This window comes from Lampetra fluviatilis, chromosome 37 (assembly GCF_964198595.1).
Source record: "Lampetra fluviatilis chromosome 37, kcLamFluv1.1, whole genome shotgun sequence".
Lineage (NCBI taxonomy): Eukaryota > Metazoa > Chordata > Hyperoartia > Petromyzontiformes > Petromyzontidae > Lampetra > Lampetra fluviatilis.
In genome coordinates this window covers 4,078,405-4,103,672 of record NC_136311.1, presented here as the reverse complement: position 1 = coordinate 4,103,672, position 25,268 = coordinate 4,078,405, and the positions used below count along the sequence as shown (strand labels likewise).

The 25,268-nt window shown below is 52.2% G+C and overlaps 1 protein-coding gene across 2 annotated transcripts in view; it reads right to left on the bottom strand.

Annotated features, from left to right (window-relative positions):
• The window catches only part of LOC144945270 (huntingtin-interacting protein 1-related protein-like), a 40,306-nt gene that overhangs the window by 4,626 nt on the left and 10,412 nt on the right, over positions 1-25,268 (bottom strand). Inside the window, exons 2-23 of one of the 2 annotated variants that reach the window (XM_078873653.1) lie at positions 22,368-22,431; positions 16,619-16,761; positions 16,136-16,192; positions 15,086-15,166; positions 14,009-14,085; positions 13,782-13,843; positions 11,087-11,227; positions 10,552-10,609; positions 9,319-9,394; positions 8,733-8,864; positions 8,294-8,364; positions 8,027-8,099; positions 7,635-7,818; positions 7,010-7,098; positions 6,355-6,471; positions 4,881-4,982; positions 4,252-4,446; positions 3,349-3,496; positions 2,076-2,162; positions 1,595-1,702; positions 956-1,092; positions 227-337 (exon numbers count right to left, since the gene is read on the bottom strand). In XM_078873653.1, the coding sequence (XP_078729779.1) occupies positions 227-337; positions 956-1,092; positions 1,595-1,702; positions 2,076-2,162; positions 3,349-3,496; positions 4,252-4,446; positions 4,881-4,982; positions 6,355-6,471; positions 7,010-7,098; positions 7,635-7,818; positions 8,027-8,099; positions 8,294-8,364; positions 8,733-8,864; positions 9,319-9,394; positions 10,552-10,609; positions 11,087-11,227; positions 13,782-13,843; positions 14,009-14,085; positions 15,086-15,166; positions 16,136-16,192; positions 16,619-16,761; positions 22,368-22,431 (2,313 nt within the window). The remainder of the gene's footprint in view (positions 1-226; positions 338-955; positions 1,093-1,594; positions 1,703-2,075; positions 2,163-3,348; positions 3,497-4,251; positions 4,447-4,880; positions 4,983-6,354; positions 6,472-7,009; positions 7,099-7,634; positions 7,819-8,026; positions 8,100-8,293; positions 8,365-8,732; positions 8,865-9,318; positions 9,395-10,551; positions 10,610-11,086; positions 11,228-13,781; positions 13,844-14,008; positions 14,086-15,085; positions 15,167-16,135; positions 16,193-16,618; positions 16,762-22,367; positions 22,432-25,268) is intronic. The other variant, XM_078873654.1, reaches the window with a different exon arrangement.

Sequence of the window (25,268 nt, the reverse complement as noted above, 5' to 3'; positions counted from 1 at the left end):
ACTCCCAGCAGATGCAAGGAAACGTCGGACATCACGACAAACAGCACGGGCCGCTGTACGACTCGAACACATATCGAAGAGCTGCGCAATCGCAACCACCAAAAACATTCACTCCCGCCCCCGATTGCTCTCAGGTCGGGGTGTCACAGGGTCGCAGGGTCGCAGAGTCGCAGGTATCGATACGATAGCGATGGGGGAGGGTGGAGGCGCTTGACCCCCCACTCACCTCAATGCGAGCCGCTGCCGCCTCCACGGCGGCGGATGTCGACGCCATCTCCTGCTCCACCAGGTCGCCCAGCTCCTCCTGACGCACGTCCATGCCCTTGGGACGCAAATCCTGAGACAACCAAAACCGACGGGCGGGTGGGGGGGTGGGCGGGTGCGTTCAGAACATGGTCGCGCAACGATAACAAATCGCCCAGCATGTGACTACCAGTTGCTACAGTTGTGGAAAGAGATCCACTGGATGTGGTGGCGGGTGCAGAAATATTCCCTGGGTCGCCGAGCCCGCACACGCCAGCTCACGACCAATAACAGCCGTGGATATTTCAACCATCCTGGGCCTCTCCCCTAGGTCGACTCAGCCTCAAATGAGTACCTGGTGGTGTACTGTGTAAAACATCAGCCCTGGGAGAGGGAGAGACGAAGGCAGCTGTGCCGTGTCGGCCTTCGCAGGTGCTCGCTAATAGCACTTGCCCCAAGAGTCTGTTAAAGCAGCTTATATGGGGGACTTTTGTCTTTGTGTATATGGTACCGAGCCTCCCTTAGGTCGACTGGTGCACTGTGTAAACATTAAGTGTGCAAAGGCGCGGTGCTGGCCACCCTCGCGTGCCGTGGCGGCTTTAATAGGTGCTCGCCAACAGCACTCGACCCCATCAGTGTGTTTGGGGCTATACGGGGGGGGGGGGGGGAGGAAGGATTCTAAAGGCTCCGCGGCGGACTCCTGCCGGCACACCTCCCCAATGCGGACGATGCGCTCCAGGGTGGCGCGCAGAGCTTCGGGGTTGGCGCCGGGCAGCGTCGAGCGCTCCTTCAGCTTGTCCAGGAAGGCCAGGGCGCCATCGCCACACTGCTGGCACGCCTCCGTCAGGCCTGGGGACGCGGGGACAGGGGGGTGGGGGGGGCAGCGCGTACAAACAGTCACCAAATTTGTTTGCTGCGAGGAACAGAGGTCACTTGAATTGGTCTCGGAGGTAGCTCTACGAGATCCAGTTTCCATGGGCCGTTCCTCGAACAAAAGGGGTCGTTGTTGCCGCGTCGCTCCGCGAGAGATCCGATTGGACGCACCGTCTCGACGCACGATGCCCAAAGCAAAATAGGGATAAAATTAAGCGGAAAGACAATATTACCCATAAGTGATTATTAAATAAGCCACCGCCAAAAAGAGCCGAGTCGGCGTAAATCATCTGTGGTAGCCCCGTCACGAACCAATCGGCGGAGTCCACCCAACCCACTAAGTATTATGGCGCTGGCAAAAGCCAGAATGATTTATGGCCGCCCGCCCGCAATAAGCACCAAGACTAAAACACACAGCGGAGAGCCGTACGGCACAACGGCGACAACCTAGCGGGGTTGGTGGTGGCGCGATACTCACGGTCGGCCTGGTCCCCCGGCACCAGGTGCGAGGTGGCGCTGCCCTGTACGATCGTGTCGCTGACCAGGTGGGAGAGCCCAGAGACCGCTCGGAGCAATCCACTCGCATCTGATTAGCGGGGGTGGTGGGGGGGGCGTTAAAGGGGAGGAGGAGACACGAGAGAGTGCGCAGAGAAGTAACGAGAATGTCAGAATCGCTGATAAACAAACACAAAACAACTGCAAATGAATCCCAGCTCCACCCTCCCACCGTTTACAAAACTGAAACAAAGATCCCCTCACCCGTGTCGCCTTTCACACAATGGAGGACCTTGGGTAGGGGGAGAGTAGTAGCGATCTTGTAGTCAGTCATGGACTGGATTGCAGGCCAGTGACGGGATCAGAGAATCGGGTCCTAAAGTTCACGACAATGAGGTCCCCCCCTTGGTGTCCCGCGCGTGCACTCGTCATGTACGATGCTGATGATTGAACGGCTCCCTTACCAGACTCGTCCTTCACGTACTGGGCATGACCCGCCTTGGTGCGAGCCACAGACTCCAGCGACGCCTGCGCCCTCGTGATGAGATAGTCTGCATGGCACAGACAGCGGCGGCACATTACAGTCACAGCAAGCGGCACGTGTCGATCCACTGCTGAACGAGGGCCTCCGCACGCCGTTCGGGTCACGGGGGAGTTATTTGAGCGTACTTCGCCGCATTGGTCCGGTTGTGAGCGGGCAGCATCGTTCGCAAAGAACAAAAATGCCCCCTGCTGACCGCCAGGTGGCACAGCCCCACGATGTTACACAAAGATGCAGAATATTAATTCTAGATTTGAAGCTTTCGTGACTGCAAGGATTCATACTCTTAGGTTTTTCAGTAAAGTCACGTAGGTAAAAATAAATAATAAAATAATAATAATAAAATAAGACGTCGTGCTTTATTATTTTATTTATATTATTATTTCAAATTTTGATTATTATTTATTTTTACCTACGAATATTATAAATCAACTAGTCAAGCAGAAACATTGTAGGGCACCGCCTCCCATTTTTACATTATTCCGTAAAATCCAAATTCAAGGCCTAGAAGAACCAAATTTTTGTTTGTGTCCGACTGACCCCAAAAACCGGACATTTCCTGCTGAAAGTTGGGTCCACGTGGCATCGGGTGACTTCATCATTATTATTATTGACACATTTCATATGAGCACACAATAGAAATTATCTGGAAGTAAAAAAAATACCCAACTTGTCCTTAAACTTCCTAATTATTTAGTTCAAATCTGAAGCTCATCCCTAATCCACTGTAAGAATCCTCTAACTGCGAATCAGAATTGATGCGATTCAACGGAATCGCCGTGGCGGGAGAGGGAGGGACATCGCTTGCACCGCCTCCCCAGCGAGGACTAAACTCAAAACTAAACTAGGTTTTATATTCCCAGGTAAGGCCCACTGAGCTATATAGCTCTTTTTCAGAAGCGACCTGACAACAAATGATAGCTCAACGAATTGGCTTATCAGGTGGAAATGTATAGCAGCCAAATGCTCAAAAACGCACATTTATATTCTTATACTGTGGAGGGAAAAAACCGGAGGACCCAGCGAAGATTCCACGCGACCACGAGGAGAGAGAGACATGGAAACTCCAAATATACAACAGGCGTCAGGGTCGGGATGGAACCCACGACCTCCTGTATACCAGGCGAGGTAGTTAACATCTCGCCACCGTGGCAAAAGACCCTCCCCCACCCCTATTTGCGCCGCCACACGCTCACCCGGGGAGCTCTTGCATCCGACGTGCAGCGGGTCGTCCAGCTTGTCGATGGCGTCACGCACGATGCGCTCCCCCTCCTCGACGGCGCCCCGCAGCAGCAGGAACTGCTCCTCCAGGAGACGCTGCCTCAGGGACTTCTCCTGTGCCTCCTGCGCAGGGGCAAGCGGAGCAGGGAGGTTGTCATCGTCACCATCATCGTCACCATCATCGTCACCATCATCACCGTGATCGTCGTCGGGCGGAAGACGAATCGCTAACGGCGATTGCGGCTGTTATTATGCTTGTTTGGGTGTTGACCTTCTTTCGCACCGAACGTCGCCAGCCGTGCCAAAATCGGAGGTGCGGGGGAAAAACAGCTTCGACTCGTTTTTAGGAAGGTCGTGCCAAGTTTTCGCAGGAGGGGGCGATGTTGAGCCAGTCAGAGAGTTTGTCTGGAGGCAAGGCCCATTGAGCTAAGGAAGCTCTTTTTTGTCATTGTCGCTGCTGTGTTCGAATCTCAATTGAGTAACTAGCAGGCAATGCCTCAGCATTGGGATGTGGCTTGGCGATAGAGACAAGCGGCTTGCGATCGGAAGGTTGCGAGTTAAGTGGGGGGGGGGGGGGGGGGCAGTTCGCCGAGGCCATCATCTCTCCAGGCTCAATAAGATTTGTATCACTTTCCAGGGAAGTCAACCGTGGTTGTCTAGCCGCAGCCATTGTAACGCAGAATTCCCACCACAGGCTGTAAACGGAAGGCGACCGCGGGGAACATCACCTGGATTAGAGGATCTGCACGCGTTGTGCATCACACCACCGTGTTTGTATTTCATTCTGAATTGGGCGGGGGGGGGGGGGGATGACCGAGACCCGCCTTGCACGAGCGCGAGCTGGCCGAACCACCCCAAGCGCCGGCCGGAACACCGACCTTGTCAGACAGCCGCTGCTGCAGCTGCTGCACCTCGGCCTGTTTCTGCTGCTTGCTGTCGTCGAGAGCGCGCTCACGCTCGCTCAGCTGCGATCCCAGCGCCGTCACCTCCTGGCTGCGCCGTTCCAGCTCCTCATGGACCCGGCGCTTCTCGTCCTGCAGAGACTGCATCCGGCTCGACAGCTCCGTGCCCGACTGCGGCGCGTACGCACACACACACACAGACACGCACGCACAGACAGACACGCATGCACAGACAGACACGCATGCACACACGCACGCAGAGACAAACACGGCGGAGACGGTGACAATAAGGACATGTCTAGTTTCTTTTGTTTAACCAGGTCAGAGCGGCCTGGGGCACTGGTCTGCCATTAGGGGGCGGTGATTGCTACCCCGTGTGGTAATGATCCCCATCGCGATGGTCAGGATGGGACGGGGGCGTGGGGTCGAGAATGTTGGTGGGACGAGAGTCGAGGGCGGAGGCGGGTGGACAGGGGGGGGGGGGCTCGAGAGTGAAAATGGGATGGGGATTGAGGGGTGGGGGTGGGTGGATGGCGGGAGGGGCGGTCGAGGGCGGGGGTGCGTGCGCGCAACACGCGGGCGTTGAGAGGGGCCAACTGGAGCACCTTCTCGGTGTTCTCCAGCGTGAACCGGAGCGAGGTCAGGTCCTGGCGGCTGCTCTCCAGCTCCTTCTCAAGCCTCTCCACCGCGCGCCTCTGCTCCTGCAGCTGTTGGAGCGCATTGAGGGTGGGAGTGGGGGTGGGCAGCGGATGAACGAGCAGTGGAGGGGGGCACCGTGAATGCGTGTTCGTGTTTTCACAGACGACGTATGCACACACGAGTGTGTGCGCGCGCGCGCTGAGTATCTATTAAAAAGGTGCTCGCTAATGGCACTTGCCCCAACGGCCCCTTGAAGTTAAAACGTAGCTTCTTACAGCCAATGGCGCAGACCTCATTTTTTATTTTAAATCAGCCTACTAAAGGATATACACAGGCAGAGTTGAATAATATCAGCTGGTTTCCCTCTTGGTCGGTCACAAAAACATATCTCCGCACCTGGCACACCACATCCAGTATTACTACGGGCTGTGGCTGACCGGCGACCCCACAGAATATTCAGCGAGGAATGAGTGCCTCTCTCTGTATTAGGGAGCTTTGACTTCAGAGCACAATTTCTTTGACGAATTACATAAATAATTATCGGTACGGACGAAGGTGCTGAAAATGGGCACGAGAACCCGACACCATTCTGTTTGCCAGCACCTTCTCAGAATAAGTAAGATCTACTTTCTCTGTAAATAGTGTTTGGTATGGCATGGCAAGACCAACACGCAGAAACACACGCGTGTGTGTGTGTGCGCGCACGTGTAGGAAATCCAGCCCAGGCGATTCTGGCTGTGAGGCACGCGTGCAAACCGTGCCACAGTGTGGGCCGTCGTGTGGTGTTCACCAAGTCGGGGGACGGTGTTGCTACTCTACGTGATCCCAATTAAATATTTCATAGCATTGGGATGATTTGTCCGATACCAGTTACAATGAATGTACGGTCGTTTTAGCCACGGGAGGAAACCGGAGAATCCATAAGGAAACCCATACGGAACAGAGGGAGAACTTACAGACTCCACACAGAAAAAGGTGTCCCAAGTCGTGGATCGAGCGTTACCACTGCGTTGCCAGCTGGCCGCCCGTTTAAATAAATGAGTGGCGCACACTGCCGCCGGTTCGTGTGGCGTGCACCCCTGGCTGCGACAGTCACAGGCGGTGTTGCGTTTTGATTTCGGGTGCGTTGTGGCGAGGATCGTTCCACGTCGCCTCTCGCACCCGAGCGACAGCGTTGGGAGTAACCACCAACACAGCAGCGTCACGTCGACATTAAAAAAATGATATACATCACACGGACATTCCAAAACGACTGCACTTTAAATCACACTGTACTGCCGCACCCTCAAGCACTCATTCAAGGGGGCATATTTTTAAAAGGCATTGTTATTAAGCGATCAAGTAAATAAATAGATTATACGGTCAAATACCACACTGCCAGCGGGTCCCCCCCCACTGCCCAGCGACTAGAAAAACCAGTTCCTATTTCCCATAAATCACCTTGGCGTCCGTTTCTTGCTCGGTCTGTTGGATAATCTTCTCGATGCCAGCCCGCGCCGTCTCGGCCTCCTCCTTGGCCTGCAGCAGCGTCGTCAGCTGTCGCGCCACGTCAGCGTTCTGCACAGAGAGCAGGAATTTGAGAGTAAAAGATGAAATAATGCGCTTGCTTGAATGCCTCGGGCGACTAAGCACCGGTGTGTCAAATCCGATCTCAATGCATGCCAAGGTCAATCCCCTCCCCACCACAACTGGCAGCTGTCCCTGTGTGGCACAACAACTCGGCACCTGGCCTGCCAGCGGGCGTCAATCTCTTATCAGTAGGGGGCGATCATTGCGACTGCTCTGTGCGATCGCAAGTGAGAGTAATTTGCAAATCATCTTTCTAATTGTGGAAAATTTTAACCGTGACGTTGGCATATAAAATGGCCTATTCATCACAGGACCTTTGCTTCACAATCGACATTAGACGACATTATCACGTCCGCAGATTTAAAATCGGGGTGGCCTGCCAGAATTTAACCGCAAACCTCTGCAACAAGCAGCCAATGGCGTGCCCTACCGGGCCGCGTCACAGTCCCAAACAATTATTATTTCTCCGTCTTTTACCACTCCCCCCCACAACCACCACTGGGTTTGCTCGCTCGCCCGCCCGCACCTTCCTCAGCAGCTCCGCGTGCGTCTTCACCAGATCCGTGTGCGTTTCCTTCATTTTCACAAAGCGCTGCTCGTTCGCTTGCGCCTTCTCTGCAACGGTACCACCGCAACACGATCGTCTCTGCTCCCACCGCATCCCAGCCATGGCACCACCGCAACACAAATCGCCCGGGGAGGAGAGAGCAACCGATTGCCAAAGCGACACTGTTAGCCCAGGATCCCAGTGGTTTAGAAACTAATGGTGGTGACGACAATGGTGATACAATTGAATAATAATGATAAGAGGGTCCTGCATCAGGGACCATGGGGTCTGGGAGTGGCCGAGAACGCCGACGATGGTTTAAAACATCAGGTGACATGGTAATTTCGACTTCCTGCTTTTCGACCTGAAGATGCTTGATAAAGTATCAAGCAAAATATCTCAGGCGATTGAAACATTTGTTGGCGAGAATTGTTCTTCAACTTATCGTTGAGCAGAAACAACGGACGCTTGTGCACGTGAACACGAAAAAAAGTTTGCTAACAAACAAAAAACGTGCCCAACCCAAAAATCTATTACAAACGACGGTGACGATGCCACCGTGGGTGTGGGGCGTGGGACGGCACGTGACAGCGCGGGGACTCACTCTCCACCTCGGTGAGCGCACTCTGAGCCAACTCCGTCTCCTCCCTGTCGCGCTGGGCCTCAAGAAGCTCGGCCTGCACACGCTGGCCCTCGGTCTGCGCCCGCATGCGCAGACCGCGCTCCTCCGCCAGCTCGCGCTCCAGCTGCACCACGCGCTCCCGCAGCTGCACGATCAGGCGGCGGCTCTGCGCAAACGCACACGACCAGCGCACCGGCAGCATAAGGGTAGCGCGGCAGATGCACATCGGCAACGGGGGCAGCACTGGGGCAGCACTAGGAAGCACAGGAGCAGCAGCACACTGAAGGTACAGGGGCAGCAGAAGCATATGGGGAGCACGAGGATAGCAGAAGAAGCACAGCTACTGTGTGCGTCTAGGTTGTCAGGGCACGCACCTCGGCCTTGATGAACTCCAGTTCCCCCTTGAGCCTCTCGATCTCCCGCTGCAAACGTTCAATGAGCTGGTCCCTAAGCGGGCGAGACGGTGGAATTAACGTAAACACACGGTGCAGTGCGAGCGAGTGAGCGCCGCACACACACACGCGCACTACGATCCCAGCGAAATCCATCCCCTCACTCCCAATACACCCCCCCCGCCCCCTCCCCCGGCACCACCAGCCTGCGATCCCCTCCAGCCCACGGGATGGCTCTTGTGAACGCACCTCTCGTCAGGAGCGCTGCTGCTGCCATTGCTGAAGTCGAGGATATCTTCCACTTTGGGCTCCGCTGCCACCTGTCAGGAGACGAGCGCGGGATCAGTGGAGTCTCCTGAATGTCATCCGAAAGCCATCGAGCGCTGGCAGAGAGAAGTGCAGTCAGAGACGTGGGGAGTGTGGTGAGGGGGGGAAATGAGTGCGGGAAAGGATGCGGGACACAGGAAGTGCAGGAGAGCAGGGAACATGAGAGAGTGCAGGGGCACAGGCAGTAGGACGCAGGTAATGAAGCAGATAGAATGATGCACGAGGAAGTGTGGGATACTGTAAATGCCGACATAGGAACTGTAGGAGAGTGTGGGACATTGGGAGTGCGGGACAAGACAAGACAAGGAAGCAGACCAGACACAGGGCAAAGCGCCTTATGTTTTGTATTTTTTTGTTATACCAAAGGGCTGTGCACCGGCTCCACCACCTCCGGTTCCACCAGGTCGTCAGGCTCGACGCTGTCCCCCGGGATCACCACGACTGGCTTCACGTGCTCGAAGAGGGCTGAGGCACGCAGGAAGTCGGGAGGATTCTGGGCAACGCACGCACGGTGGGGGTGATATAGTTTTGCGCGCGTCGCGCGTCAGACCCTCGGCTGTGCCGCTGGGTGTTCGGTTCGCGGCGAGGCACACGGGCCAAGAAGAAAAGCCACGCACGCAGCTTACCGAACTTTGTTGAACGCACGTTTGCCTTCAGGGAGGAGTTAAATTAGCAGCTCGGAACCTGGCAGCCAAGCTGGTCAGGGAAAAACGCATCCACGCATTTCCAAAGTGATTTTTGCTCTGGTTTTGGCGGACCTTTTTTTAATGAGTTTTTCAAATCGGCTGCACGACTTCATACTCAAGCGTCGTGCACAAGCAGATCGTCTTCACGAGAGCCTTCATGCTCCCACGTGCCTCCACATGCACCCCTCCCTCTCCACCGTGACTTTTGTACGGACGCGGAGAGCGAACGCGGAGCAGAAAAATATGGACGCGGGTTCTCACGTCGGGCAGTCGTGGGATCTGGATGAGGCGCTTGAAGTACTGCAGGTTGCTGCAGCGGTAGAAGTAGTCCTTGAGCCTGCGGGGAGCAACATCAAGACAAGTCACGACGCACTACAGCGCGTACAGAACAATACGCAGCAACAACGACACACAACCTCCTCTACCTAAACCGCCTCAAGCCCCCCCCCCCGTACACACCCCCCTGCCCCGTAAATGACACGACTTCTGTGTGACCGCCATTCCCACTCCGAATCCCTCCCCTCTCCCCGCCGCCCACTGTGAAGGGTTTCCTGGATTAAGATGCATTATTATTATTATTGGCGGAGCAGTGGCGCAGTGGTTAGCGCGCCCGCACGTTGAAACCGGCGAACAGTTGGGATTGGCATCAACGGCTAATATCAGTGGCGAGCGAAATCCAGTCAAACATCTCCGAGTTTCCTTCACCAACCTCTCACCAGCCCGTCATCGGAGAAGTGCGGTCACAAACAGATCCCCAATGACTTGATGAGGAACTCATCCAGCAGTAGTTCGACAAAACTGGCCGCACGTGTGCAGTACATGATGGCAACGTGAGCCCCCCTCGTTCCATGTCTCCGCGTGCACTCGTTAGCACATTGGGGAGGGGGGGAATCTGCTTCCCGCTGCCGGATGTTGCCACCAGAAGAATGTATTTTTTATTTTATTAAATGACATTAATCCAATCACACGGCCGAGGTATTAGGCAGCAGAATATTTGTGCCGGTCACAAGGCATCTAGATAATCCGTGGCCAGGCATGGAATTATATTTATACATATATGGGTGAAAGATCCCCCATATAGCCTTTAACAGAATGTTGGGGCAAGTGCTGTTATCGAGCATCTATTAGGGCCGGCACGGCACAGGAGGTGGTGGGTGGCCAGCTCGATGCCCGGCCACCTTTGTCTCCCAGTGCTGATGTTTACACACAGCAAACAGATATATTTTACTGCCCTTCTCTATCCATCACTGGATGAAGGCCTTCCCCACACTGTCGGTCATGATGGTTGTTTGACCATACTTTACCATGCTGGTCAGTGCGGCTTGGTGTAGGCGAGAGGAGGGTACATGGGTGTAGCACGAGTTCAAATCTCACTCACCACCAACATTAGCCGTGGCAGGGAATGGACAACTTTGCGAGATTTGTTTAAGCGGGAAAACTCTAGACCGGCTTCAACTATTCCGAGGCTCATCAGCAGAGGCAGGGGGAGCTGACCTCTTGAATTGGTCTTGGAAACGTTGCCTGTGTCCGTCCAGGGTGTCCGCTGGGAGACCTTGGGGCAAAAAAAAAAAAAATGGCACACAATCACACATCAGCAACATGGGCAAGGGAAGTGCGAGCGAGCAGGTGCAAGCAAGTCAGAAAAAGCAAGCGCATAAACAAATCGAATGCAATGGCTATCGAACTCGTTCCCATTGTGCGCCTTTTCCCAAAATCCAAAAAACCTCGCTCAGCCCAAGAAACGGGCACGTTTCAGCGTGCCGCAAGATCGTGCGCGTTCGCGTGCTAAGAAGCTGTCGCTGGATGTCCTGCGAGAGCCGAGCACTGAGTGTTGGATGGCGGATGTTGGGAGGCGGATGATGGTAGGCGTACGCTCGGAAGTAACCACTGGGTGTTGGGTGATGGATGTTGGTTTGCTGGTTGGCGGATGATGGGAGATGGATGATGGGAGATGGATGTTGTGTGGGGGGGGTGCTGGATGCTGTTGTGGGGGATGCTGGGTGGTGCGTGTGCGTTGGCGAGCGCTCACAGGAGTGCAGGCGAAAAAGCAGCTTGACGATGTAGTCGTAGAGGTGGCTGCAGTCTTGGATGGCCTGGATGAGCGGCGCCAGACGGCACTGCCCAGCCGGGGTCATTGACACGGCCTTCGACATGTCCAGCGAGTTGAACACTGCGGGGATTACAGCAACGGGGTGAAGGCGTAGCCCTGCAATTGCCTGCTCACGCCGCAGCTGGCGGGCATGGCCTCCGCTACAAAAACTCAGCGTATATAGGGATTTTGACCGACTGTTTCCAGTCTGCAAGACATCTTGGAGGGAGGGAGGGTACCGACACAGAAGTCAAGTGATTTACAGGAGGAATGAGCCGATTTTTACAGATAGTTGTTAGGTGCCTGCAGGTGATGAGTTGCGCAATGATTTCGAGAGCAATTCGATCGCTGGGGTGTGGAGCCACCTTAACAAATTAACCTCATGGCGGGACCTCGGGGTCCCATAAGCCCCCGGCTCTCGCATAAACTGCATTGCTCACGTCATTGTATGCCTGTTGAAGGCGAACGATACGGCAATCTAATGCGCTAATCAAAGTTTCAGAATTTTGTTTCTTCTGCGCGTTCGTCCTCGCTGCGCTTGGACGATATGACAACAGAATGATCCGCGCCAGGTGGGTCGAGGCATTTATGTACGCGGTGGGACGGAGTCGCCAAAAAACTAATTAATTAATTGCGATTTTGACTTCCGTTTATTCGGGACCCTGGGGTCCCGCCATAAGGTTCAAATGTCACACGGGTTTTGGCAAGTACGTTTGAAATGCGATGAAGGTCACGGAGCCATTCAATTCCCACGCTGTGTGTGAACGATGAAAAACCCCATCAGGACGGGGTTAACGCGTGTGAGCTGGAAAGGGAGTGGATTTAACAGCACGCAAAGGTGTGCTGCTGCCACTGCTACTGCTGCTACTTCCAAACAGCTGGAGGGCAGGCGGTGACTCCCATCCATACGCCCCTCGTGCGTGCGTACGTCATGCGACCACGACCACGTCGCATGCACCACGGCTCCGCCGCTGTGGTCTGCTGGCCGAGTTGCCCTCGAACAAAAGCTGCATCGCTCAGAATCTGAATTTAAGTTTATGCTGGAGGAATCCGACGAGCTACAAGTCTCTTTTTCACAAGATATCCAGTACATGGGCTCTACCTCGGGGAAATACAACTTCTGACATCTTCCGCCTTGTGCTCTCAGCTCAACGGCCGAATGTGCGGGCCCCCGCATTATCGAATTCGCCCACTCTTCGTTGAGGGCCGCCATCCCCGAGGCGGTTACGAGTTTCGAGGCAACAAAAAAAAGGTTGCATCAGCAGGAAAGCCTGGCGGTGGCAGGGTGGCCCCGCAGGCACAACGCAGGTATGTTGCTTCCACAACCACGGCACGCCTCACCCCCCCACCCTCCCCTCTCCCGATGTTCTCTGTTCACGGGAGGAACGCGCAGGGAACCAGTCGTATCGGTTTGCAGAGTAACGAGAAGAATGCGGTGCTTGTTCGAGTTTGCGATGGTGCTCGTTTGCTCGCAGCGTCCCCCACCGGTCCACGCGTTCCTCTTTCGGTGTGGAGGAGCGGTTTCAATAAAGCGTTGTCCCTCTGTGCACTTTTCAAATTCTCGTTTAATTTACTCTGTTAACGTCCATGTGTTCGGGCAGATTTTAAGACAGATTGTCCACTGTCATAGCAATGTGGACATTCCAGTGTCAGGGCTACAAACGTGAAAGAGCACTGATCTATTCTCACTTACAGACACCGACTATTAATGTTCTGATTTAAAGCTTTCGTGACTGCAGGGATTCATCTTCTTGATTCTTTCGGTAAAGTCACGAAGAAGGGAAATAATAAAATAATAAAAATAAAACATAATAAAATAATTCTCACGACGTTTCGGCTACAACGCAAGCAGCCATCCTCAGGAGGACGGCTGAGGACGGCTGCTTGCGTTGTGGCCGAACCGTCGTGAGAATTATTTGATTGTTTTATTATTATTATTATTTTATTATTTCCCTTCTACGTGACTTTACCGAAAAAACCAAGAAGATATTAATGTTCTTTTTATTATTTGAGTAATGTTATTATTTTAGGTTCTGTATAGGATTGTAACTGACATGTCATCAAATTTTTGCTGCGTAGGCTTTGTACGTCTCAAGTCTCACTGCGCACTCACCTGGGTACAAAGTTCAATGAATTAGTTCATGAAAGAGACTAAGTGTCAATGGGCTCTTGACATGTTCAGAAATTTAGTACACACTCGGCCCTCCCCCTCTCCCCCTCTCCCACTGGAGTTTTTAATAGGTGGCAGCGGTGCATGCCGCTTGGCTGCCATGCGCACTCACCAGTCTGGAAGAGCACGAGCTCGCATTGAAAATGAAAGGCAGTCGGTCTCAGAAGGGCTCTCACCTGATTATAAAGTCCATGCATGAATCAATGAGTTCACGAAAGAGACCAAGATCCCCTCACAAACCGCAGGAAGGCAGAGCTCCCGTCATGCATTGCAAGCACGTCACGTGACCACCGCATTTTTATCTACTACGCTCTCAGCCTCGTCTTAACCCTGCCTGCTCCGGTGGGTTTTGATAGGAGGCAGCCACGCATGCGTGCGTGTGTGCGTGCACATGCGATTGTGTAGATACGCCTTCCGAACGGGGCAGGTGAGCGGGTGGGTGAGCGGGCGGACAGCTCAGCTCACCGGTCTGGAAGAGGGTGAGCTCGCATTCCATGTAGTCGAACAGCGACACCGTGAGCTGGAATCTGCGCGACAGCGTCAATAAGGACAGAGGGCGGGGCAGGGCGGCACCCGTGACATTTCAAAAACAGAACACTGCAGCCAAATTTGCGACCTATAAGGATAAAAAAAATGTTTACTCGCACACGCACGCAGGCACGAGATGGCAAACGGAGCTGCGCTATACTCACATGGTGCTGGCGTCGTTACCTCCGGCCTCCTCGAGCTTGGCATCGCTCACCGCCAGATTTGGAGGAAAGATCGGATTCTGTGTGGGGTTTGGGGGGGGGGCAACAAGGATTGGTTTGTGAAACGCTGCAGCCCGGCACACACAGGGCTCGCTGTTGATCCGCGAAAGCAAATGAAAGTGGACTTTTAAAATAAATAAATTGATATAAATAATACGACTCTTTGTCAATTCAACGACTGAATTCTTTTTTTTTTTACACGATTTCAAAGTAGATAAGATCCCGAAAACGGAACGCTGGGGAAACGCATTTGGGAGGCTCGTACACGCTAATCAGGAAACCACATTGAAAATTTGAAAAATGGCATGAGCAGGAGATGAACAGTCCCCGCCACCAGAGTTACAAAACTTTATTTACCAGCAAATCTACCGAAACTCACCAACAGGTGCGTCATTATGGCACCACGGTGACTTATTATTCTTACTACTACGCGTGTTTACCCAGGCAGGGGGCGATGCTGCTGCTGCTGCTGCTGTTGCCGCTGCGTGTAATCCCAATTGAGGAATTTGCAGGTCAATTTACAGCACTGGTGATGTTTGGCCAATACCAATTACATCCTATGGTTTTTTTTTTGCTATGGGGAAGAAACCAGAGAAACCCGGAGGAAATACATGCAGAACAGGGGGAGAATATACATACTCCGCATAAAAAAAAATCATCCGAGTCAGGAATGGAACACAGGCAATTCTTGCTGCGATGGGGCAAGTGTTACAACTGCACCACATAGCGACTGCGTCTGAAATCCCTTGCCCCAGCCGACGGTGCTGTTGACTCCCTACCCCTGTTCAAGTCCAGGCTCAAAGCCCTCCTCCGCTTCTCCCCTGCTGTGACCACCAACTGCCCCTCTCTCTATAACAAAAACTAAACCATACCCCACGGTTTCTGCCCGGCGACTCGAGACGCGGTCGGACGCAGGGAGCCAACGGCACGGGCGGCTGGGGGGGAGGGAGGTTCGTGAGAAGCGAGACTTGTGACCCGTCTGAGCTTGTCTTGACGGCGGGGGGGGGGGGGGGGCCTCACCTTCTCGTGGAATTCCATCTTGGTGAGCAGCAGCTTGAGGTACACGCTCACCATCTGCCCGAAGCGGTTGTGCATTTGGCCCTGTGGTGAACAATATCAATGCGAAGGTATAAGGCGCAGGCCTGCAAGCGATCGCTCCCGCGACTGCCGCCGGAAGGACCTCCCCACCTCGAGGAGGCCCTCGAGCACCCCCTCTCAAGGGTATTTTCCCGACCTCTTCCATGCTGGTGAACCCACACTTTGCCCCACCGCGAGCGACCTGATTTATACTGCTGCGTGTACAGAGGTGGGAGTGGATTTAAGAAACCTTCCCCTTGTTACATCCACCACAGCGGGAGATCGAACCGGCGCCCTCTGGATTCCTAGCGTGCTAACCATCACACCATGGCAGCATCAACCGACATTACTGTAAGGATTCAGATTTCAAAGGAGGATCCTGGATTGACAAGCTTGGCCAAATGCAAAGTGCACTAACCGCTGACACACGAGTAAGCAATGGCTGTACAGCAAGCGTATTCTTACACTTTGTCATTGATTATTGGGCAAGGCCACAATAACCTGGCATAATTTGTGTCGTGCAGACCCTCCATCACCTGACACAGCCAACTAATTATCATGTCACCTGCTTAAACAATCATTTTAAATGCATGCCAATAATTATTGTTTCAGTTCGCACCGCAGAGTTGCAGAACAATTTTTTCACAACCGAATTTTCAATCGAGAAGAATGACGTTTCCCTTGAAACTGCGTTAACCTTCTTAAGGACAAGACCCCAGGTTGGTCGGAATAAAATAAAGTCAGACATTTATTTTGGCCACGTTGGGTGGTGGTGTTAGGGGTCCTGACGACACAATCTGGCCAGGTCATTAAGTGGGCAGACCCCAAAAATACAATCATGATACTAGGCTGCAAAAACCCACGCGTCAAGTATTGTTCGGCACGAGTCGATACGATTCTGAGATTATTCACCGTGAGGCTGCCTAAATTTGTGGAACTGCCCGGGTCGCAAAAACGACAGCGAAGATGCGACGAGCGTGGACCGTCACTCACCCACATGCGGCCGAGATCCTTCAGGTTGGACATGCGGCGCAGCGAGTCCTGCAGCACCTGCCGTCCGTCACACACGGGGCCAAAACCGACACAGACGTCAGGCGCGGTGGAGCACGACTGTCCTCGCCCATGCAAGTACAATCCAGGCTCAAACCTGCTTTAGCCTCCGAGAGACGACAATGAGACCGGGTGCGTTCCGGGCGATTTGGGCATTTGAATGAATGGGCACGAGCGAGGGGCGCGTCAATCATTCCGGGTTATTAATAAAGTAAATAAACAAATTAATGAAAGAAGAAGTTAATGAGCGAATTAAATAGGATTTGGACCCAACGTGTACGCATCGCACATGGTCAACCACTGACGTGAAGGTGCAGCCTCGCGATGGCGTCTTGCTCGCGTCACTTCTGCCAGAAGGGCCTCAACGAATGGACAAGGGTCGCATGCGACGGCGGGGCGCGACGGTGCACGTGCCCCGTCACTCACGTTGGGGTGTCCATCGCGCAGCACCTTGTGCAGCACGTGGCAGAACTTCCAGCTGATGATGGGGCTGCTGGAGAGCGGCAGCGTGCTGGCCGTCGTCCAGAAGGTGAGCGCACCGCGCTCCTGGTGCGTGCCCATGATGCAGAGTGCGGCCAGAGTCAAGGGCGGCACCACCAACCAACAGCCGCGGCATTATCCACGCCCGTTTTCAACTCATTCAACAACTCATTCCTCTCCTCGCTCCCGAGTGTCCGCGACGCAGATCGGAAACAAAAGCCCTGCAACTGGTTGCTCGCATGACTCTGGTGGATGGGCCTCCATGAGAGAGGCAGCTCTGGACAGCACCGTCGAAGGGTATTTGGTCTACTCTTCCAGGCTAATTTCTTGCGTTCATATGTCCTATGAAGAGTGGCTATTAAGGATTCAGGTGCTATTTAGCCATTCAATTGCTTTGTCACTTACCCATCCACCTTCTCAGCCATCCACCCATCACCCACCCACCACATTCACATGTATATTATTTTGGGCAGCGTGAAGCTGCGCGGACCATGGTTTGGTGTTCGTAAACGCAGTCGCACGCAGGACAGTCAGTCTTTCATGCTGGCCAGATGTCTCGGAAGACGTGGTAGTACCCACACTTTACCCTACCGCACGCAAACATGCCAATGACGGTGCTGCACCCATTCATTACTGCGGTGCTCGAAAATGCCACAATTACCATGAATGCCAAATTGAGCAAAAAGCAACAACATCGCCGTCCTTTGCAGCACCACTAACCTAGCAGGTATGCGTTGCTTAATGTGACAGGACACCAGAGTAAAAGCTGCGCTTACAACGCCATAGATGCACAAAGAGAACACGGAGATCATGCCTCGCGCCGACGGAAGCCGAAGGCAACAGTGGACAATCTAGATTTGAAGTTTTCGTGACTGCAAGGATCCATACTCTTTGGTTCTTTCAGTATAGTCACGTAGGTATAAGATCAAATAAATTAAATCATGACCTTTCGGGCACAACACAAGCGTCCGTCATCAGGTGGGACAACCACAGCAAGAAACAATTGCTGAAGTGGGCAAAAGGGCTGCTGTAACAAGAGGCCATATAGGTAACACAGGGGGGAGGAGCCAGGGAGGAGAGATAGAGAGAGAGGGGGTGTGGGGTATGGGGAGTGGAGTGCTGCAAGTTAGAGGGATTAGAGCGAGCAAGGCACGAGCACGACAAAATGCGGGGGGGGGGGGGAGAAGTGGACGTTGTCACGAGCGAGACACAGGCAGGGGTGGCAGGGGGGGGGGGTCTTGCTTATATGGAAATTAAAGCTGACCTAAGGAGGGGTCGGAGGGGGGGTAAAAGGGATACGTGCAGCGAATGAGGACGAGAAAAGCAGGAGATATTGGGGGAAAGGAGGAAGAAGAAGACCAACAGATAGGAGATATAAGGGTTAGAAGAGAGTGAAGAGGATGAGTACACAATGAGAAGTAGAGAGGGGAGATATAGAGATGAGATGAAGACGACGAGGGAGGGATGTGCAGGGTACTCCACAGTGCGACGGTGCTATCATCTGGCCATCGCGGTTATCGGAGTAGTCCCATGCGGCCGTCGCCCCTCGGGGAGCGAGCGAGTCTTCACGCCAAGCATTTTCTTTCCCCACCGTCAAGCGCGGACGGTGACATCCTACTTCTCACGCCGCAACCGTGGGGGGTGGGGGGGGGAGAACCCTCACCAACAAATATCAAACCACAAAAGATGCCCACCTCCTTCAACCCAACCCGCACGCATCCGCAGGCCATGGGTGCCCTTTGAATTTACGACAGTGGCCTGGAGACCTCTCCAGTCGAGTAATTGGGAAGACCCATGGAACTAGCCACGCTTGAAGCCGACTAAACCCGATGCAAAATGTCCACCCTTGAACACCTAGGGGCTCTGTCGGTGGGGTGGGTCCGCTAAATGGTTTACAGGAGGACCTGATTCCCTTTCATCGAGCCTTTTCTCGATTTGACCTCCTCAACCCCTTCCCGGGAGGTTCCCCATCGTCGTGTCCTTATTGCCGTCTTCCTTATCTCGTTCTGGCTTCTCCTATAATCTTCCTAAATCCACTCTTCCATACAGCAGGCTTAATGTCCCAGGTCCCTTTTGCAAATGATACTCCATTCTGGGTCTCTTGAGTTCTCAACCAGTTCAACAAAAAAATCAACTCAAAATCGACTCCAAAGTTGAACTTATTCCTCTTCCTCCCCCCTAGCCCTCCACTCTCTCCTGCGGTCAGATTCCTGCTCCCTTAAGTAGAGCAGTTGTCACGGTTGCATTGCGTGCGAGAGCCGGTACTAGAAGTCTTTGCGTTGTGAATGTAAAAAAAATGTAATCTAGTTTCTGTATGGAAATTTCATTTTTAAACACACAGCTGTATGTAAATCAGCAACGGGTGACTCATGAACAATTACAACAGCCGACTCAAGGATGCAATAAAAATGCCCCAACAGCCCGTGTAGGATTTTACAGCCACAATGTCAACACATCATTTGTGCGAGCCTTCCGTCATAGATTTCCATTAAGCAACCTGTAATTAAACATACAGGAGACACAAAGATAGCCTTAACGGACCGTAGGATGTGCACCGCAAGGACAGGCAAACGGGACTGGCTTGTAAAAATTGTTAAACTGAAATTAGGTTATGCTCGAGAAGCAATGAAAATGCCTTTCCACATCGTTAAAAAAGACACGAGTTAAGCCTCACAGGTGTCATTCAAGCCCGATCAAACTGACGACAGACATCGAACTCGTATTGCTAAAAACTAGTATACGTACATACTTTTTACATTCCATCAACAATCCACTGCTGGATGAAGGCCTCCCCATGCCGTGTCGGTCACGGAGGGTTGTTTGACCACACTGGCAGTGCGGGTTGGTGAAGAGGGGAGTGGGCAGGACCGGTTATGATATCACTCACTGCTGATGTTAGAGGCGTAGCTGTGGCCGGGAATGGAACCCATGTCATCAGACTTCTCACGCAACGCACGTATACCATTGGTAAGAATCGATGCAGCAATACACTGCCAACAATTCCTATTTCGTTTTTATAAATTTCAAGCTTAACTTGTTTCACCGGGTAAGAGCTCAAAAGAGACAATGATGAGTCTCAATTGCAAGCGTGACCTGGGGGCGTGAGTCTGCCAGAAGCAGGGAGCGACGATTGCTGCCGTGTGTTGTGTGTGTGGCTACAGGTCCCCGTGCGAGTCTATAGGTTTGTGCGTGTCAATAACATTTGTTTTTTGACGTAGCACCAAAATGTGACCGCATCTCAAGATACTTTATAGAAATAGTGGGCACCATTTCCTTTATAGAGGGAGACAAAAAGGCACTTGGTCACAACAGGTGAGAAGAGAGCCATTTAAGCCTGGACTTGAACAGGGGCAGGGAGTTGACAGCACGGATGACTGGGGGGAAGTGAGTTTCAGAGTGTGGGGTCAACGGAGGAGAATGAGCGCCCTCAATTGAGTAATTCGCGGTGCAATTTTCGAATTGGGCAAATTCGGACCCCGACGCCGCCGCCGCACGATGGCCCACTCCTTCGAATTACGCCACGGGATCTCTTAACGTCCACCGAGAGCGAAGCGGATGGCGCGTAGTAGTAGCAGCATTACGGTTAGCATACACCACGGTGATAAAAAAAAAAAATCGCGGTGGCCGCCAAATTCGAACCACGAAGTTCTGAACCACGCCGAAGTGCGCTGCTGCTGGGCCACGGCGTCACTGCCCCATCGATCCGGGGTATTGTGCTTCTTGTATTTGTGCCACGTGTGCACACACGCGGGTTTCAGTATCCGTCCGCACAGGTGGTTTCCGGTCTGCGCACTGTGTGAGTTGCGCACCCATCGCGCTGGAGGGCTCGAGGCGGTAAGACGACGCCAACACGCGACGAGCACGTAATGACGCCAAACCGGCGAGCGGCGGGTGAATGGAGGCGTCGCCATACCACCGAGCGCCGAGTAGCCGGCGCTAGGAAACCAACAAATGCAGTCCTCTACAGTGCAACGCTATTGTTGTCCCAGCGCACGCACGCTCACACGCACGACCAAACACACCTGCACTTAGGAACAAATGAAACCTTCTACCATTGCCAGGTGAACGCCCGTCGTCAAGACGATGCGATGTGGGTTTTACGTAGCGTCTCAATATGCAGCGCACAACAGAGGGCGCATTTATTTTATAAAGGAGGCAGATAGTCACAGGTGTGAGGCTACAGGTCCCCGTGCGAGTCTATAGGTTTGTGCGTGTCAATAACATTTGTTTTTTGACGTAGCACCAAAATGTGACCGCATCTCGAGATGCTTTATAGAAATAGTGGGCACCATTTCCTTTATAGAGAGAGGGAGACAGAAAGGCACTTGGTCACAGCAGGTGAGAAGAGAGACCCTTTAAGCCTGGACTTGAACAGGGGCAGGGAGTTGACAGCACGGATGACTGGGGGGGGGGGGGAAGGGAGTTTCAGAGTGTGGGGTCAACAGAGGAGAATGAGCGCCTTCATATCTCATTTACAAGCGAGACCCCAAGGAGGGGAAAAAAATAAATGATAAAGTAAGCTCCACATATTATTTTTAATAGAAAATTACAACAACCAAACGCAATGAGCAGGAGCAGTGGTGCAGCGGTTATCGCACCGCACTATGAGCCCAGCATCCTCAGTTTGACACCTGGGTCACAGCTACCACCAGTGGCGAGCGATATACGAATCATTACGAGGCCTTCTCCACCACCCACCTTCAACAACCCACACTGACCGGATTCGGGAAGTATGGTGAAACAATCCCTCATGACCGAGACTGTGGGCACACTGCACTATGTACCCAGGAGCCCAGAGTTCAATTCCCCGCAATTTATAATATAAAGGGCGATTGATATCGGAACCGATTGACGTGTCCCCTCCCCCACAGCTCTTCACCAAACGGCATTGGCCAAAGTAGCTAAGTATGGTCAAACAAACCCCGCCAGTGACACGCACCATGGGGAGACGGAGACAATTCACCCCGCAGTGGATTGACAATGCCTGAAAAATATTTAATTTTTATTAAAAATAGAAGAAATTCCACCCGTGAATAGATGCTCACAAACACACAGCAACGTGGCAGCTCGCGGAGAGATAAGAAGATGAAATACAAAGCTCCTGCACTGCGAGCGTGAGGTGCGGCTACTGCAGATTAAAGTACCTACCCACATACCACAAACCCGCTCACCACGCCACCCCATCTCACTTCCTCCCTCACCACCATCCACCTCTATTACACACCACCCGCATCGCTCCTCTCCACGTCACCCACCTCTCCCCAACCATTCACACCTCCCTTCACTCGCCACATCACTCTCACCCTCACCCAGCAAGCAAAGACTCGTCAACATAAAGACAAAGATCCCCCCTGTATAGCCTACACCAGCTATCGGGGAAAGTGCTGTTAGCGAACATCTACTTCAGCCGACACTGTGCACAAGGGGGGTGGTGTGGCTAGCACCACGCCTGGCCGCCTTGGTCTCCCCAGTGCCGACGTATATACAATCACACGAGATTCTCGTCTAAGGCTGAGCGGACCATATGGAGTCCCAGGGGACCGGATCAGATATTGTTCACCGCCGATGCGAGCCGTGGCCAGGAATGGAACTCCCAACGTGTCAACAACTGCACTACCGATCGTCAGCACACACACACCGACACACACGCACAGGTGAACCATGCTGGCACACCCGAAGCCGGTAGCAAGGATATTGCGTGCATGCTTTTCCTTGACCGGCACCTCCTGTGTGTTCACCGCCTTGTTGATGCTCGTCAGCTGTGGAGGGAGACACACACACAAACACACAGGGGTGGACGGTGAATTTGAGACTCGCGGTAATACCTGCTGGGACGTGGCATGGGTTACAATGAGCGGATGAGAGGAGCATACATTGGAGAAACTGTAATGCACAACATCTTTCGCGCAAGGAGGCACAGGAAACCACAGACTAGGAAGGCAGCCAGAACCAGCAATTGCCCAAGGTCTGCGGTCCTATATTGTGATGTTTGGCCAACTTCAATCATGCTTGTACTGTACTTGTGCGGGCAAATCGCAGCTTCTCTCGAAAGTGACCCCAAGCAAACATAGCAGCCTGGAGGGTCAATGTTTACAGATGAGTCATCAACACCCCTGTTGACCCGACACAAACTTTACTTTAACCACACGCACTGAAAAAATAACTTTGGAATTTTTAATAAACTCAGCAATTTCTATTTATGATTAATACATTCCCTAAGACAATGTTATTATAAGGCATTTTGTTTAAGACTGACACTGCTAACTATAGTATATTTAATAATTTTCATTATTTACCCAGGAAAGCATTACCGGGTTTCAAGATATCTTTTTAGAAGGGCATGTGCTACAATCGGAATATTCGACCAATTGCATCAATGAGTGATGGGCTTAGCACACAGATGGATTCAAGAATCCATAGCTGGACACATTCGTTCCCCCATGTTTGTTCATCTAAATTAGAACGACTCCACTTTAAACGTTTTTTCTACGAGTTGTTCAAGTTTTAGGTTTCAAATTTTATTTTATTGAACCAGATGAGAACTCAAGAGACCAGGACAGAGGATTCTCATTTGCAAAAAGGACCTGGGGCATGAGCCTGCTGCCAGTAATGGACGATAATTGCTATGCATTCATCCCAATTGATTAATTACAATTGTCACAGATGCTGTACAATTATCAACAAAAGCCGTGTAGTGGTGGCTACCCACGTGGCCTGTTAACCAGCACTGTGAAGGCGAGGGTGGGTGGATCGTACCAATGTTGCGAAACTCTCTTCCCCTAGGCATTGAGGTGCCATACCCCTGGCTTGCCAGGAGAACATGGTTAAAGAAAAGCGAAGAATAATATCATCTGGTTTCATCTGCATGGGACAGAGTGGTCTTCTCACACGTGTGAGGTTTTTCTGGGTGCTCCCGTTTCCCCCCCACATGATTAAAACGCTCTTTAAATTGGCCAAAAACATTTTACGATATAAACTGCAGAACTTGGGTAATTGGCTGCCGCCTTTCAGCTTGCCTGCAGTTTCACAGCTACTGTGAGATGCCAGTTGAATATTTCGAATGACGATGCTATATGTAAAATATTAAACATCATTATGATATCCTAACAAAGACAGCTTTGCTTCAATTAAAAGACGATGATATTTTTTAAGTCTGCGGAAATTGTTAGCGCCTTTAGTAGCAGGATAAATCACAAAAACCCAATTATACACAACACGTAATATAATTCAATAAAATTACGATGAGCTAAAGAATCCAGAGTAACCAGCATATCTCTACATCAAATCCAACGCCCTCTCTAAATAATGAGAAAACCCATCAGAACAGAAAAATGCGTGCAAGCTGGATGCCATTAACTTGAATCAACATAAACAACAGTGTGCTATTCACACACAACGGCTGTGTTTATTTGGGGACAACAACATGACGCCACGTGCAGCTCTGACAAGGCTAAGAGCGTTTCCCATGCAGTGCGATGGTCACCTGACCGGCTTGCAAGGCATGATGAGAGTTGGGCTTTCTTGCCGTTTACATCGCTACACCCGTACACGCAACGCTTCATCCGTTAACACCGATGCCACTATTGTGAATAATCTGGAAGGAGTAGTAACACGAAAAGCCCTAAGACCAGGGCTTATGGAGCAATGGTTGCGACAACGAATTGTCACACACGCAGGTACAATAGCCACGTCAAGGCTGTCGCTGATAAAAGCTTAGCAATGCAACATCGATGGCATTTCATAATTTTTTAACCGAAGGAATGAAATTGCGTGGAGTGGTGGCGCAGTGATTTGCGCACCGGTCACGGCAAACATCAGTGGCGAGCAATATCTGCCGCCGGTCCTGGGCACCCAGATTTTCCCCAACTCGCAGTGACCAGCTTAGGTGAAGTATGGTCAAACGACTCCCACAACTGGCGCGGCAAAGGGGGAGGAGGCCTTCATCCAGCAGATGCTTCACAATTGTGACATCCGATGCTAATTATAATAATAATACGCGTGAACTAAAGCTTGCCCAACGTGAAGTGTGCAAAATTATAGTAATTTGTGCGCCTTGTGAAACCACGTGGTTACGCTTGCGCTAGGCCACCGCTACACGAGGTTTCCTCTGCCACCAGTGGGAAATAAAATAAAAACCCCACTATCACTCTCCAACCCATGGCTGCTATAAATGTCCACGAAATGTTACAATGAATATCACGTCGCGGTCTGCTTTTCGCTTGCAAGTGTCAGATTTACTGAAATACACCCGCCCTTGGACAGGCAAAAGGCGAGTTTTCTATAATAGGTGACAAGATCTAGATTTTGACACGGAGTCTGTACGTGAACCGGTGGGTGTCCTGAAGCTTTCTTCAACCACCGGGACTGCCCCGGCCAAACCAGGACGCTGGAGTAGCCCTCACACAGTCTCCTCATCTCTCACGGTAATTAAATGCTGCAGTAAAACCCGTTGCGTTTAAACGCCAACGGGCCAACGTGAGACACAGGAACATTCCAGAGGCAGGTATAAAAAAAAGCCCCTCCCCTCCTCGCACGGTAGAACCCAACAACAACATGGCCACCACAATTATGTAATATATCTCCCCCTCCAACAATT